General features: G+C 34.1%; 1 protein-coding gene across 1 annotated transcript; it reads right to left on the minus strand.

Moving 5' to 3' along the window:
• On the minus strand, window positions 1-7,414 carry LOC123667181. Its single transcript, XM_045601150.1, has 5 exons — window positions 7,331-7,414; window positions 4,934-5,026; window positions 2,009-2,094; window positions 1,377-1,504; window positions 1-936 (listed from the first exon to the last, which is right to left on the minus strand). Exons 1-5 carry the CDS (start codon window positions 7,361-7,363, stop codon window positions 800-802), a joined length of 477 nt encoding a protein of 158 aa, XP_045457106.1. The 5' UTR covers window positions 7,364-7,414; the 3' UTR covers window positions 1-799.
• Between the last annotated feature and the right edge of the window lie 9,626 nt (window positions 7,415-17,040).

Consider the following 17,040-nt stretch of genomic DNA (forward strand, 5'->3'; position numbering starts at 1 on the left):
TTTATGTAGCATGTATTTATTTATTTATGATTCGGAAAACCAACAGCACAAATAACTATACATAGCAAATTGTACTAAACAACATTTGGCTAATGATAGGTCTTACGTATAAAATAGTTTATAAAATTTTAACCCAACATTTGGTTATTAATCGAATTTTACATAAAACAGCACTGAATATAAATCTTTCAATGCACAATATGTTAGATTGTAAAGTAAATATTTTTATTAAACTGAAAGAATAGATTGATAATAGTGATTAAATAAGACTTAGCAACTATTGAAAAGAACTATTAATTTTTGTTCGTGTTTTTAATTTATCGTAATTTTTTATTTGGAAAAAAATATAACTTGTACAATGTTTCTGACATCGTGTTATAATACTAATATGTAATAAATTAGTGTAATAATTTAAGATGTTTAAAATATTAATGGATTAATTTCCGCATGTTAATAAATCAAGAGGCTATTTTAAACAGTGATTTTCTCTAAAGTTAAAAAAAATACTAGTGGCCTCTATTATGGATTGGAATTAATTTAATTATATTCAAAGTAATGTACATACGTGAATAACTTCTTACCGTTTGCAATAAATTGGATAATTCTCTTTTTATGTTCTAAGAAACATTATTTTTTGTCAGTACAAAGTTTGGACTAATGGAAATTTTATAAAAATCGATGTATTCGCGGAAAAAAATATGGCGATACGATGATCGCCGAGTCAGCTAGTATTAGATATATAATTTACTAAAAAACAACTATGTTTGTAAAATGGAGTAGTTTGTTAATTCTCTGGACACTAGGCGGCCATCTTGGCAGCGGCCGCTGCGGCGAGGGCGGCTGCCTTCTTTTTGACAGCGAGCGCTGTCCGCTGTTTCGCTGCGATTTTCGCTTTCTGACTTTTCGATAACTTACGTTTTTTCTCATTCGCCGCTGCTGTAAATAATAAAGTAGTAATTTAGATCTATTTTTATTTTGGCTAACACTAATATTAAGTACTAGCGGACTCGGCAAACGTTGTCTTGCCGCTAAATGTTATTTAAAAATAGGGGTTGGTGGTAGAAGGGTGAAAATTTAGGGTTGTATGTATTTTTCAACGCCAAATCATAATAAAATAAAAAAAAATAATCTATCAAAAAATTAAAAAAAAAATACGGGTGGTAATAATTTATTAAAAATAAATCAACTATTGTTTTATTTTTAATAAATTTCGTTTAAGAGGCTATAGCTACACAAATTTTTTGAATAAAGAGTGATACATTTGAATTACGGTTTTAAAAATACAGCTTTGTTACAGAGTACTTTACAGAATTTTTTAGTCAAGAGGCCGCCGATTTTTTGAGGTATTTTAGGCGTATTTAATGTAGGTAACTTACCAACAGCCAGGCCGTGCCTGTTGGAGGCTGTTCTTGCGAGCTCGCCGAGCGTGTTCGCGAGCGCGGCCCCGAACCGAGAACAGTCTGTCCGGGACACGCTGTGCGCTCGGAGCGCTAGTGTCGCTAGCCTGTAGTAAATGAGTCAATAAGTTCCAGTTACAAAGCTATTTAACCGAATTTTGGTCTAAGCAAATAACATTGCATATTATGGTACAATATTGTTACCTATATATACTAAATGTCTTTAAATATCTTATAAAATTCACACACGGTCGTCTGTTTCTAAGGTAGGCAACTTAATTTTTTTTTGTTTGATAAATAAACTTAAAAATAATACATATATAAATAAATACAAATATTAGGTAGGGAACAGCAGGATATCCTGATCAAAATCTGGAGCAGCCTGACTGGGGAAGTACCATAATCTTACAGAAGATCACAGATAAATAATACTGCTTACAAGTCGTATTGTGTTTCTGTGGTGAGATTTCTGTGGTGTGGGTAGGGTCCTTGTTCCTAGTGTTGCAGGCTTACAGCAATAGCTTACCATCTGATTGACCTTACGCTTGTTTGCCAACCAAGTTGTATAAAAAAAAACCGAACGTAGCTTAACAAATGTGTAAGTACCCCACCTGCCCGCGAGGTCCTGCTGGTCGGCGTCGAGATCACACGCGGGCGTGGTACTGTTCTTCTTGCTCACCATCTGCGACCAACGCGACTGTTAGAACACACGTACACTTATAATATACACCACCATCATATTTTTAAACACTATTGAACGCCACAAATCTATATTTATCTTATATATAAAATTCTCGTGTCACAATGTTAGTTAACTTACTCCTCCGAAACGGATAAAATGTATGTATGTAATGTATACCCACATACCTACATTTATTTTATTTGTAGATCGTTGTAGGAGACAAAAATATATTTTCAGTTATATTTAACAACAGTACTACGGAAAAAAAACTAATAATAAACAAAACTAATAAGTTACGTGTGGTATCATCCAAATCGAGATTTATGGCTATTGTCGTATATCGTACAACGTACTACGTAAGTTTCAACTGAGGAAGGCCACAGTAGGACATATCCTGCTCAAAAACTGGAGGAGCCCGACTGGGGAAGACCTCGACCTAAGACCACAGCTAAATAGGACTGCTTTCAAGCAGTGTTGTGCTCTGAGAGCTCCTGGGGGGAATGGGGTAAGGTCGGCAACACGCTTGCGATGCTTTTTGGAGTTGCAGAGCGTCTGTAAACTATGGTAAACTCTTATTAACAGGTGAGCCATACGCTTGTTTGCTGACCTAGTTGTATATAGAAAAAAAGGTATGATATTATAAATATAGTATCTAAGTATAGTTAAAAAATGTTGTTATATACCGACAGTTTATAATTAATTATTTAAATTGTTAATTAATGTAAATTACGCCTCCTTTTACATTTTACCTTTATACAAATATAATTATAAAAAAAGAAAATATTTTGTTAATTGTTTCATAAATAAAATGGAAATACGCAATACTACAGTATTGCGTATTTCCATTTTATGATTATATAATATTTCTGATGATTATATAATATTTCTGTGTTTACTACAGTAAAACACAGAAATATTATATAATCATCATTATAAATATCATATTAATAAATTAAAAATTAAATTAAGAAATTCATATTAAAAAATATTATATATAATACTATTATAAATTAATATTATATAATTACTAGTTGATCCCGCAAACGTGGTTTTGTCATATATTTTGTTAACCCCCTTATAACTTAGAGATATGAAAAATAGATGTTGGCCGATTCTCAGACCTACCCGATATTCACACAAAATTTCACAAAAATCGGTCCTGCCGTTTCGGAGAAGTATATTAATTAACATTGTGACACGAGAATTTTATAAGTATATAAGATAAAAAACTTATTACTACCTCGATCCAGGTACCTCAATCTACATATATATAATATCTTTAAGTAAATAAGTAAACGATTCACACTCGAAAGACCCCCAGTAGAATATTCTTCTGTGTTGAGGGTCTGGAAACACACACAATACACACACATACACGCCCAGACCACGACGAACGAACTACGAACGATATGGCCTATACAAATGTCTGTCGTGAGCGGAAATCGAATTGCAATCGTAAGCGTGAAAGACAGTGTTGTGGCCGCGCTAACGAGTCATTAAAATTTACCTGTCATTAATTTAATTTCCTTTGTGAATTAAGTAGATAAAAGTGTATTTTTATTCTAGAATATGGGCGTTGTATTGACTCGGAGTTGAGATAAAATTAACAATTGGATAAAAAAGAACCACGAGGCACGGAACACAATTTTTATAATAATGAAATATGGTCTAATACAGTGCTTTTGGAACAACAGTCTTTGAAGGTTTGTAGTCGTAGAAGGTTTGTGTCTTATATGTAGGAAGATTGTAATTGTTTGCGTGGAATTAGGTTGTACGGTTTTTGTTTATTTTATTGACAGGGCTTCATGTGCCTTTTAACCGACTTCCAAAAAAGGAGGAGTTTCTCAATTCGACTGTTTTTTTAGTTTTTTTTTATGTATGTTACATCAGAACTTTTGACCGGGTCGACCGATTTCGACATTTTTTTTAATCGAAAGGTGGTGTGTGTCAATTGGTCCCATTTAAATTTATTTGAGATCTAACAACTACTTTTCGAGTTATATCTACTAATGCGTTTTTACTTGACGCTTTTTTCGTCGACCTACGTTGTATTATACCGCATAACTTTCTACTGGATATATCGATTTGAATAATTCTTTTTTTTTTTAGAAAGGGGATATCCCTAGTTTAGTACCATGATAAGGAAACCAGGATCTGATGATGGGATCCCAGAGAAATCGAGGGAAACTCTCGAAAATCCGCAATAACTTTTTACTGGGTGTACCGATTTTGATAATTTTTAATTTAATGAAAAGCTGATGTTCATCATGTGGTCACATGTAATTTTATCGAGATCTGATAACTACTTTTTTAAGTAATCTTTGATAACGCGTAGTTACTTGACTATTTTTTCATCGATCTACGTTGTATTACTTGTCGATGTAATTGAAGTCGGTTTTTTTTCGTTTGTCTGCAAACACAATTATTTTAATTTAGAAATGTAGCTATCTACTGCTGTGCGTTAGCGGGTAAATCCGCAAGTAGACCTAATATAGTACAACCATTAGTGTATTTACCCTCGAGACCAAATTCTGTGAAGAGCGGCACAAGCCGGTCACACGTTCTAGGTATGTTAAAAATAATCTATTTGTACGTTTAAAAAATAATACTAATTTTTATTAATTATTTTATTTATTATCTATTGTGTAGTAGGTATTTTTTTTCGTTGTAGTACTTGTATATCTTTACCCGTAATTTATGGGGCAAAAGCTTTACTGACCCGGGGCGCTGAATCTTAAAATACATAACTGGTAACAACAGTAAACGTAAATGTGGTGTGTGTGGTGGAATTTATTGTATGCAAAAGCGTGGAATGTCTTTTATAAAAAATTATAAACTTTTTAATAGAAATTACCTTATAAGGCTGTGGACATATCCCGAACATGTACCTCTCGACTATCTGCTTCAATTCATCTGCAAATAGCATCGCTGTGCCGTCGTTCGGACTCTGGAACAAGCAACAGAATCCCATCACTCTTATATATATAAAATTCTCCTGTATGTATGTATATGTGAAATCCAGGGCATGTTTCACCGGCCACTGGTTCACTGATAATGCTATCCGGCGTTTAGCGGTATCAAACACAAAATATTTTTTGATACATTTTTAACCGACTTCAAAAAAAGGAGGAGGTTACTCAATTCGATCGTATATATAATTTTTTTATGTATGTTCGAGGATAACTCCGTTTTTTATGAACCGATTTTGATAATTCTTTTTTGTTGGAAAAGAGATATCCCTAGTTTGGTACCATGATAAGAAAACCAGGATCTGATGATGGGATCCCAGAGAAATCGAGGGAAACTCCCGAAAATCCGCATAGCTTTTTACTGGGTGTACCGATTTTAATGATTTTTAATTTATCATGTGGTCACATTTAAATTTAATCGAGATCTGATTACAACTTTTGGAGTAATCTTTGATAATGCGTATTTACTTGACTATTTTTTCGTCTACCTACGTTGTATTACTTGTCGATATAATAGAAGTCGGTTTTTCTTCTTTTGCCTGCAAACACAATTATTCTTTTTAACGTCAAACTGTACTTTATCTGGCAATTATTGGCAACCTGTGACCGTTACGTATAGTAGAGTTTGATATTGAAACAGAAGAATATATCACAATTTTCTTCTGTTATATGTCAGATAAGAATCTGGAAATGTAACGAATTAATATATGAAAAACTACTTAAATTGATTCATTGTCTTATTTAATCTGGCAATAAGCATAAACTGAAATAATTGTCTGCTCTCAAACGAAAAAAAACCGACTTCAACTACATCGACAATAATACAACCTAAGGAGACGAAAAAATATTCAATTAATTCTCGTTATCAAAGATTACTAAAAAAGTAGTCATAATATCTCAATCAAATTTTAATGGGACAACAAGGCAAACCGCAGCTTTCGATTAAAACAAAGATTCATCAAAATCGGTACACCCAATAAAAAGTTATGAGGCATAATACAATGTAGGTCTACGAAAAAATAGCCAAGTAAATGCCAAATATAGCTCGAAAAGTACTTGTCAGATCTCCAACCACATGATAACCATCGACTTTCAATATAAAAAAAAAAACTCATCGAAATCAGTTGACCTCAGTACCTACTTGCGAATGCAAAAGTTCTGAGGTAACATACTTAAAAATATACAATCGAATTGAGAATCTCCCCTTTACTCATCTTGCATTTTTTATTAATAATTTTCATTGATAATAATTTATTTTATTGGGGGTTACTCCGAAACAAGTTTTATCGTTTACTAAGGAGACACAACAATTTATTATTGTTGTTTCTTTCCTCAACAACGTTTCTGAAAGGCAGTAGGGCTTTTTTACAATGCATTTTATTGATTGTTGTGTAAGAAATTTGAATAAAATTATACGACCCAGAAGTAAAACTTCTTTAACAGTAATATACGAAGCATAACTCTCTCTCTTTCTATCATCACTAACTTATATCTTCCTCTCATTTTCCATTCGTCTCGCTCGATCAAACTTTTCATAACGCTCTTGTCACACATTCACTAGCTTCCTCCCCAAGTCATGCCTGCGTAAAGCGGATTAACATCAAAAATAAACTATCAAAACTAGAAGCAAAATCACATATCGACTGTCCCTACGTACAGTATCGAAACTGAAATTTTTTTATTTTTTTATTGCATGAAAAAACTACTTTTTATGTGTATTTTCAATGAAAAAAGAGAAGAAAATGCTAATAAAATACACATAAAATCACATTTTTCATGAGCTTATACTCAATATCGATACTTAACAAATCATTCAGCGTAAAAAATGTAAAGTGTCTTTTTACAATTTCGATATTATACGTAGGGACAGTCGATATATACAATAAAATACAATTAACCATCCAGTTTCAATCAGCGTTATTAATAAACCCGTGTTTACGATGCATTTCAACTGGAGTCGTAGTCAATCTCAATGATATCACTCAAGACACTACACTGATGGCGACGCGCCAAAATTACTAATATTATTTCACAAGTGAGAACTCGAAAGCGATTTAGATTGTACGGTTATTGATAACGTATCTTGTATTATGTTTAATGTAGATTTAAAACATATTAATGTTTATTGATTACTATTGTTATTTAAATAAATAAATATCTTTAACTTATTATCCCGTGGTGAGTAATGTGACCGAGCTTTGAGGCGCTGTATCGTCAGTGAGGGTAAGTTGATACCGGCGTCCTTGCATTGCAGACGTTTATAAGCTACTGTTTTCGCTTACCATCGGGTGAGCCGAACGCTTGTTTGACACCATAGTGGTATTTATAATAACTAGTGGTGGTCCAGTGGTCGAAGTTCGACCATAAATAATTTAAATTCTAAGTTTGAACATTATTAAGGTTCAGTTGTCAAAAACTATACTTCTATAATAATAGACAAAACCAATAAAATCGGATAAGCCGTTCTTGAGATTAGCGTGCACAAACATATGACAATAACATTTTTATTATATGTATATGATGATGATAATACAGACGTCTGGCTGTGAGTGAATTATAAATATGTAACACGTTCCCATTTCTTTCATTGATACAAACGGGTCAAGTTAATAAAAACTTGCCAAAAATAGAGGCGTTATTTATAAAGTAAATAAAATACAGCGTGGAAGTGCGAACTTATTTCTCGTTCCGACATGACTAATCTTGATACTTGACGCCAATTTTGACGCGCGGGGTATGCGTGGGCGTGTAACGTAAATAACATTAATATTATGAATTGTTATATTTTTATTTAAATACTGTATCGATTGATTCAGCATTTGAGGGTCTTTACAAATCATTTTACCGCAAGGCTCGACGAATTCCAACCAACCTGAGCAGGCTTTAGAAATGGCTACAGCACCGTAGACCACACTCATACTGTTTGGCAGATTATACAAAAGACTGAAGAGGCTGATCGGTCGCTTTGTATGGGATTTGTGGCATACAAGAAAGCCTTCGGCTCTGTCGAGACCTGGGCTGTCCTGGACTCTCTGCAGAGATGTCATATCGACTAGCGATATATTGAGGTACTGAGATATACGGCGCGGCGACGATGACCGTCCATATTCAAGACCAGTCAACAAGACCCATTTACCTTTGTCGTGGGGTAAGGCAGGGCGATGAAAGGCCTGGACAGGAAGTATTAATTGTTTTAATACTAATTTTAATGTTCAAATATTAAGAAGATCTTAGCAACCGGGACCGACGGCTTAACGTGCTCTTCGAGGCGCGGTGAGGAGACTCACAAGGACTGCTCAAACGCCCTGAACACAAAAAAGTATATATGACCAATACAAATGTTTGTCATCTGCGGGGATCGAACCTGCAACCGCCAGCGCAACAGGCACAATCCATGGTTGTGACCGTTGCGCTAACGCGTCGTCTTTTTGTGTTAGTGTATCGATTTTCTTTCATATAAAACCGATTTTGACAAGCCCGTGCGCGCAATTTGTAGTTGCCCTGATTTCTGCTCCGAGGGTTGTATGCTCGATTTTCGCCCGAGTCATGTGTAATATTGTATTTATTTATCTAAAAATAAATAAATATATGTATACCGGTCGGCTGTTACGTATAACGCAGTCATTAAGTTGCTTACTGTAGTAACAGACGGTCATGTGTGTATGTTATATGATATAAAAAAAAAACTATGTCGAACAAGAATGATAAAAACGTACATTTATTTATTTATTTTTTTGAAGTAAAATTAAGCTGGTGTATGCGTGACGAGAGCGTTACGAAAAGTATGGTCGGGTGAAACGACCGGAGCAGGAGAGAGCGGTACGAACACACATTTTCTTTCTCTCTTTCTCTCATAGCCAGTTACGTTTCGTATCTAAGACACAGTGCAGGCCTATTGTGCAAAAGTTTTACTTCAGTCGTGTGGTCTAAAGCACACTCGTTATTTATAGTTACTGCTCTGTTTGTTTGTATTTTGGTGTACAATAAAGAATATAAAAAGTATATATAGATGAAATATCATTCTTTAAACTATATAACATGAATAATATGGTTCGCTGCGACCCGATCGAGTGTCGTAGGCGCTAGATGTCGCTAACAAAAGATTATAAAATTTCGAAATAAATTTATATTACATAAGAAGGAACAGAAACTTCTGGAACTAATATTAAAAAATTTGTAATAAAACCGCAAATAAAATTTATAAAATGGGGCTGATTATAAACTTCAATGTTGCAACACGTCTGCCGCGTGTGACCGTCGTATTTTATGCGTTTGAAACAGTATTTTTGTCACTCGTACTGAAAAAAAAATAGCTATCAAAGACAAACGCTTTCGTCACACTTATTATATTTAGGTTGGGAAGAAAGTTCTTTCATATAGAAATTCAAGGTGAGATTTTACAAAATTTACATTAATTATAATACATATGTACCATTTGGTGACCGCAGTACTGGCTTTGTCGCACCGAAGACGCTGCTGCCCGTCTTCGGCCTGTGTATTTCAAAGCCAGCAGTTGGATGGTTATCCCGCCACCGGTCGGCTTTTTAAGTTCCAAGGTGGTAGCGGAACTGTGTTATCCTTTAGTCGCCTCTTACGAAACCCACGGGAAGAGAGGGGGTGGCTATATTCTAGTACCGTAGCCACACAGTAAAGTAGCCCAGCGTGGTGACTATGGGCAAAACACATGAGTTCACGTTATTTTTGGCGTAAACTGTCGGCTGTCTCCTACCTTAATAGTAATTGACTTATTTTGTAACACTTACATAGCGTAAAGAGTTTGTTTGATAATAAAATTAATGAACTGAAATATTTTAATATTAAGACAAGAATTTATGGAACAACTAGCTGTGCCCGCGACTTCGCCCGCGCGGTATTTGAAAAAATATTTCTTGTTCAATTCGCAGAGATATAAAAAAAAAGTAGCCTAAGTTACTCCCTATTACATCAGCTATCTGCTAGGGAAAGTCCCGTCGAAATCGGTCCAGCCCTTTGAGAGATTAACCGATTTATATTGTAAAAAAATTATATGTTGGTATATATGTACCGTGTGAATTTAGTAAAAAGCGGTTATTTTAATATTACAAACAGACACTCTAATTTTATTTATTTGTATAGATTTATAGATATAATAAATGCCGCTTAAAGACGGCAACTACCCGAGACGTAGTAAAAACTACACACGACAAAATAATTTAACTAAACATTATTTATTAATTCATAATTGATGAAATTTTTCAAAACAGTTAAGTAATTTTTATGAATGCTTTTAATATGAACGTATAGAAATACTTGTTCAAATTTTTAATATTAAAATGAAAAATTTGTCTGAACGAATGAAATATAAAATTTATGCTTCATCGTTGACTCATAGTATTATTAAAAAAAACGCGTTAGCTGCCAGTATTACTCGAAAAATGGTTTCGTGTAATAATAATAAAAAAAAAATCTATATCTCTTAATTTCAACTGTAGTCAATGAAATAAATAATTAATGAATAAATAATTAATAAATAAATAATAAATAATTAATAATAATAATAAATAATTAATGAAATAATTAATTAATAGTAAATTGTAGTATATGTACAATGTACAATGGTTTCCTTGTCTGTTTTCCCACCGTACCTCGGAGAGCACGTAAAGCTGTTGAGTCCCTGTTGTTACTACCCCGCCAACTGACAGTAGAGCAGCGAGGTGGACTAAGCTCCGATCGTTCTCCTAGATGGAGAAAGGTGCCTGTGCCCAGCAGTGGCATGTCAATCGATACGAAACAAGAGATATTGTTAGGAATTTGATACATACATACATATAATCACGCCTCTTTCCCGTAGGGGTAGGCAGAGACCACTTCTTTCCACTTGCTACGATCCTTACATACTTCTTTCGCTTCGTCCACTTTCATTGTTCCCTTCATACGTGCTCTTCGATTTAGGGTACTCTTGACCTGGCCTTTTTTCAAGACGTCCCTTATTTGGTCTCGGAACGTCCGCCTAGGTCTACCCCTTCCAACCCTTCCATTCACACTCGCCTTATACACTTTTTTCGTCAATCGTTCTTCACTCATTCTCTCGACATGACCAAACCATCTGAGTATACCTTTCTCAATTTTTGTCACTACATCCTCTTTCAGACCACAACGTTTCCTTATCTCGCAAATTCTTATCCTGTCACTCAGTTTAACTCCTAGGAATTTGATAAGCATTATTTTTTACGGAACTCTAAAAGATTACACGTTTCGAAAAGCATAAAATAAACTCACTATCTTGCCAGATGGAAATAATTCGGACTACTTTACGATCTTATTATTTTTTTAATAACTTGGCAGAGCGAGGATTTTTTTTTCGTACATATGAAATTGCTAATTTTACGTAAACAATGAACTATTTATATGGCAATTATAGTTTATTGTTATTTCAAATATAGATTTAGATTAGGCCTAATGAAATATCTTCTATATATTAATACGTGAAGCAAAAACTTTGTACCCCTTTTTACGATAATTGCGCGGACGGTGGAGTAGAAATCACCCACACTTATAATTTATTTAGAGGCGTGCAGAATGGTAATATTTTTTTAAAATTATGCAAAAAATTTTTAATTTTTAGATAAATGGCGGTGTGGTTGGCGGTTGCGGGTTCGATCCCCGCACATGACAAACATTTGTATTGGCCATGCAGGTGTTTGCCGTGGTCTGGGTGTTTGTGCAGTCCTTGTGGGTCCCCACCGTGCCTCGGAGAGCACGTTAAGCCGTCGGTCCCGGTTGTTATCATGTACACCTGATAGCGATCGTTACTCATAGTAGGAAACTTATCTGCCAACCCGCATTGGAGCAGGGTGGTGGATTAAGCTCTGATCCTTCTCCTATATGGGGAAAGAGGCCTATGCCCAGTAGTGGGATATTGCAGGCTGGAGCGTAAGATAAATTATTATTTTTTTATTTTATTATGATTTGGCGTTGAAAAATACATACAACCCTAAATTTTCACCCTTCTACCACCAACCCCTATTTTTAAATAGCGTAGCGGCAAGACAACGTTTGCCGAGTCAGCTAGACGCTATATATAAAACATTACACACACTACCATGTTTTTGACACACACACGCATATATTCTCTTTTGTTTATTATTATAGAAGTATACTTCTACTAGACTATAGTCTTTGACAACAAAACCTTAATCTGAGACTGAAGCATGCTATAAGATTAGTGAAATAGTGCGGCACTTAATAACTAAAATTTCAAATGTCACTCAATGAAAATTTAATTAATAATTGTGTTTGCTAGCAATCGAAAAAAAACCGACTTCAATTACATCGACAAGTAATACAACGTAAGTAGACGAAAAAAAATTAACAAACGCACTAGTCGTCACTACCATTTTCGAGGGTTCACCTCGATTTCTCTGGGATCCTATCATCAGATCCTGGTTTCCTTATCATGGTACCACCCTCGGGATCTCAATTTTCCAAAAAAAAGAATCAGCAAAATCGGTTCATAAACGACGTAGTCATCAGTGAACACACATAAAATAATACAACGTAGATCGACGAAAAAATAGTCAAGCAACTACGCGTTATCAAAGATTACTCAAAAAATAGTTATCAGATCTCGATAAAATTTATATGTGACCACATGATAAACATCAGCTTTCGATTAAATTAAAAATATTTAAAAATCGGTACACCCAGTAAAAAGTTATTACGGATTTTCGAGAGTTTCCCTCGATTTCTCTGGGATCCCATCATCAGATCCTGGTTTCCTTATCACGGTACCAAACTAGGGATATCCCCTTTCCAACAAAAAAAGAATTATCAAAATCGGTACATCCAGTAGAAAGTTATGCGTTATGAAACAATGTAGGTCGACGAAAAAAGCGTCAAGTAAAAACGCATTATTAGATATAACTCGAAAAGTAGTTGTTAGATCGCAAATAAATTTAAATGGGACCAATTGGCACACACCACCTTTCGATTAAAACAAAAATTGTCGAAATCGGTCCACACGGTCAAAAGTTCTGATGTAACATACATAAAAAAAAAATACAGTCGAATTGAGAACCTCCTCCTTTTTTGGAAGTCGGTTAAAAAAATATATAGAGTCGAAATGAGAAAACCTCCTTTTTTGAAGTCGGTTAAAAATAATTATTGAATTAAACAGTATTATTAAGGAATTCTAATTAATTTTAATCAAAATCAAAAGGTGAGTGACCATGGAGAGATGTGAAAGTAAACAACATACCTCACCTCATACAACCTCATACAACTTGTAAGTAATTTTTAATGTACACATTTAATTTCATTTTCATCAAAAAAATAAAACCATCAATATTCACTTCACAAAGCTTTTGAAACGTACGTAGTTTTAAAATTAACGTAAATATTAGTTTTATAGCGATGTTGATGGATGCATTAAGTCGATGATAATCAGGTTTACTGAGATGAATTGACGTCAAAAGATGTTTAACAATGGTTTTATAAACCGATTAACAGTCGGGATTCATTTTGTATACATTTACATTTATATGAAGGTTATGTACGTTGCATGAGTTATAACTGTTATAAGTCAAATGACTATATTGTTCCTTTTCCCGCGTTGTTCCCAAATAAAGTGTGGCGTATCCACATATATAGACTTTTTATATGGAAATAATAATAAAACATCCTTTCTTGTTTTTATTTTGTTTTTAAAAATATTTTTTGATAGATGTCAAGAATTTGTATTTTTAGTTCTTTATTACTGATATTTTACATTGTATTAATTCTATTATATATTATACTGCGTGCACGTTGTTTTGGAATTATATTGTAATTTTGTTATGTGAACATTGTTTTTTTTTTTTATTATTAGTAGCTGTGCCTGTGGGCCTTAAGGTACATACAAAAAAAATTAGCCTGATTGGTCGAGCCATTCTCGAGTTATGCGCTTAGCAACATTAATTTTTATTTATATACATTATTCTTTAATAAAAAGTCGGTAGAGATAGCAAACATCTTATCATTACTTCAACCGTAAAATAGCACATTCGCTAAAAAAGTTTCGGTACTATAGAATCGATCTCAGTCGTTTTTCATTCGCCATTAAAATATGGCCAATCCTGTTATTTTCGATATAGAGAAAATTCGTTTTTTTTTTTAAATGTGCGACATAAACGAAAAGAAGCAGGAGACTAGATGGAGAGAAGACATTGGATGCCTTATTATTCCTTAGATTTTACTAAGCAACTTAAAAAAAAGGAATGTCTAGATCCGACTGTATATTTTTTTGTGTTGTTACGTCATACACTTTTACTTAGTGGACCCATTTTGATTATTATTTTGATAATAAGTTTCCTTTTTATGTCTGGGTTGTCTGGAAGAAATGGCTAATTAGCCATAAGTCCGCCCATTGTACTTCAATGTCTGTAATTATTTGCTTTGCTTGTAATATATTTGTGGTGTATTATAAAGTATAAAATAAATAATTATTATTTTTTTAATATAAAGGTAGTGCGTGTCATGTGTAGTCACATTTAAATTTGAACGAGATCTGATTTGTACTTTTTAACAGAATACCAAAAAAGGACGAGGTTCTGAATTCGATTGTTTTTTTTTTTTATTTTATTTTATTTTATATATGTTACCTCAAAACTTTTGACTGGGTTGACTGATTGCGATGATTTTTTTAAAATCTAAAGGTCCTACGTGTCATGGGCTCTCATTTAAATTTAATTGAGATCTCACAAGTGCTTTTTAAGTTATATGTAACTAGCTGTGCCCGCGGCTACGCCCGCGTTGAAATCAGTTTGTCACAAAGTTTTCCCGGTAAACTTCCAGTGAAACTCTCATCAAAATCGGCTTAGCCATTCCGTAAACCTTCCTCTTGAAGCCCTCTCTCCATTGGTGAAACCGCATGAAAATCCGTTCAGTAGATTTTGAGGGAATCGATCACATACGCTTTTGGGGACTTTGTTGTATAATACACTAACTGTTGCCCGCTACTACGTCCGCGTGGTTATAAAGATATGCATTACTATTAAGCTGCTTAACGCAAATTATTTTTTTATTTCAGTCACTTGAAATGCTTATCACTCTGAGTAACTTTTTCAAACGCACAATTTAGTATAATTTAATGGTTATTTTTATAAAACCTCTCTATAAACCATATTTTTAGTTTTATTTTCAGGCTGCAGTATAAATAGCCTTTCAGGCGAACTTATAGCTGCTGTATATGTTTCATACAAACTATCAACGCCAATTAAACCCCCTTAGCGGTGGAATATCGCAAAATCCGTTCTTAGCGGACGTCTACTAACTATAATCTACCTCCCTGCCAAATTTCATCTTTGTCCATCTTGGATGGATGGACCATCCAGCGGTTTTTGAGTTCTCGTGATGAGTGAGTCAGTGACTTTTCTCTTTTAGATTAAGATTTACAGATTACGATGTATTAGTTGGACACTTCTTCACCATCTATAGAGCATACATTTGAAATTTCAAATCTCTCACCTTAATAACTTAGGACTTAGGTTATAGGACTTTCATACAAATTTCCAACCCCCGTTTTATCCCCTTAAGGGTCGAGTTTCATAAAATCCGTTCTTAGCAAATGTCTACGCCCTATAAGAAACGTACCTGCCAAATTTCAAGTTTGAAGCTGTTATAGTTTCGGAGATTTCGTGATGAGTGAGTCAACCTACCATCCCCCGTTTTAACACCAAAAGGGAGTTGATTTCTAAAGATACATTATTTGGACACCTTCTCACTATATAGCATACCTTTTAAATTTCAAGTCTCTTACTTCAAAAATATAGGACTTTCATACAAACTTCTAACCCCCGTTTTACCCCCTTAGGGGTCGAATTTCGTAAAATCCGTTCTTAGCGGATGCCTACGTCTTTATGAGGAGCCTACCTGCCAAATTTCAAGTTTGTAGGTGTTATAGTTTTGGAGATTTCGTGGTGACCTTTCGCTTTTATATATATTATAGATATTATAGATAATGCGTATTTACTTGACTATTTTTTGTCGACCTACGTTGTACAGCACATAACTTTTTACTGGGTGATACCGATTTTGACGATTCTTTTTTTAGTTTAAAGCTAATTGTAGTTCCCTTTATATTTCATCGTGATCTGAGGACTACTTTTCAAGTACTCTTTGATAACACGTATTTACTATTTTTTCGTGTACTTACGCTGTATTACATGTCGATGTAATTGAAGTCGGTTTTTTTTGTTTGCGAGGAAACAATTATTTTAGAATAAATTATTGTGTTGATAACTCGAACTTAAGACCTATCCGTTTGATTATGAAAAGCTTAACGTCTGAACTTTAATTATCATTTACCACACGTGGACTTCAAAAATTCTTATTGTGTTGGAAAGTCCATTTACCGAAGAAGGTAACAAGTTTTTAAATTAAGGCGGAAGAAACCGCAGGGTAAAGCTAGTTCATTATTGTTAATGTGAACTACAGCCAATTTGAAAGATTCTGCTGAGTGGGATCGGAAAGAAACTCCGCAATTCGCTCGCTCGCGCGCTTCAGCCTGTTACATTCCGCTGCTGGGCTCTTTCCCTATGTAGGGGAAGGATCAGAGCTTAATCCACCACGCTGCAACAATACGGGTTGGCGCAATTACTCTTTAAAAAACTGTCAATTATAATAAACTAGCTTTTACCCGCAGCTTCGCTCGAATTGCTTTTTTTTTAAATAAAAAGTATTCTATGTTACTTCTTATACCTCCAAAAATATGTAAACAAAGTGTCATAATGATCGGTTAAATAGTTTTCGTGTGAAAGCGTAACAAACAAACTTACATTCATATTTGTTATTTAGTAGAGATTTAGAAAAGTCTTGCGTGAAATAGAGCGGCAATAATTTCACAGATCTTTATAACTAATATTTAATTATATTGTTTTCATTTTCTAACAGATTAAACTTTACAAACCTTAAAACAACACGAACCATTTTATAATAACGTTAGGTATATCGTGAGGGTGGTCTCCATTAGGCGTAA

The sequence above is a fragment of the Melitaea cinxia genome, chromosome 27 (genome assembly GCF_905220565.1).
Source record: "Melitaea cinxia chromosome 27, ilMelCinx1.1, whole genome shotgun sequence".
Lineage (NCBI taxonomy): Eukaryota > Metazoa > Arthropoda > Insecta > Lepidoptera > Nymphalidae > Melitaea > Melitaea cinxia.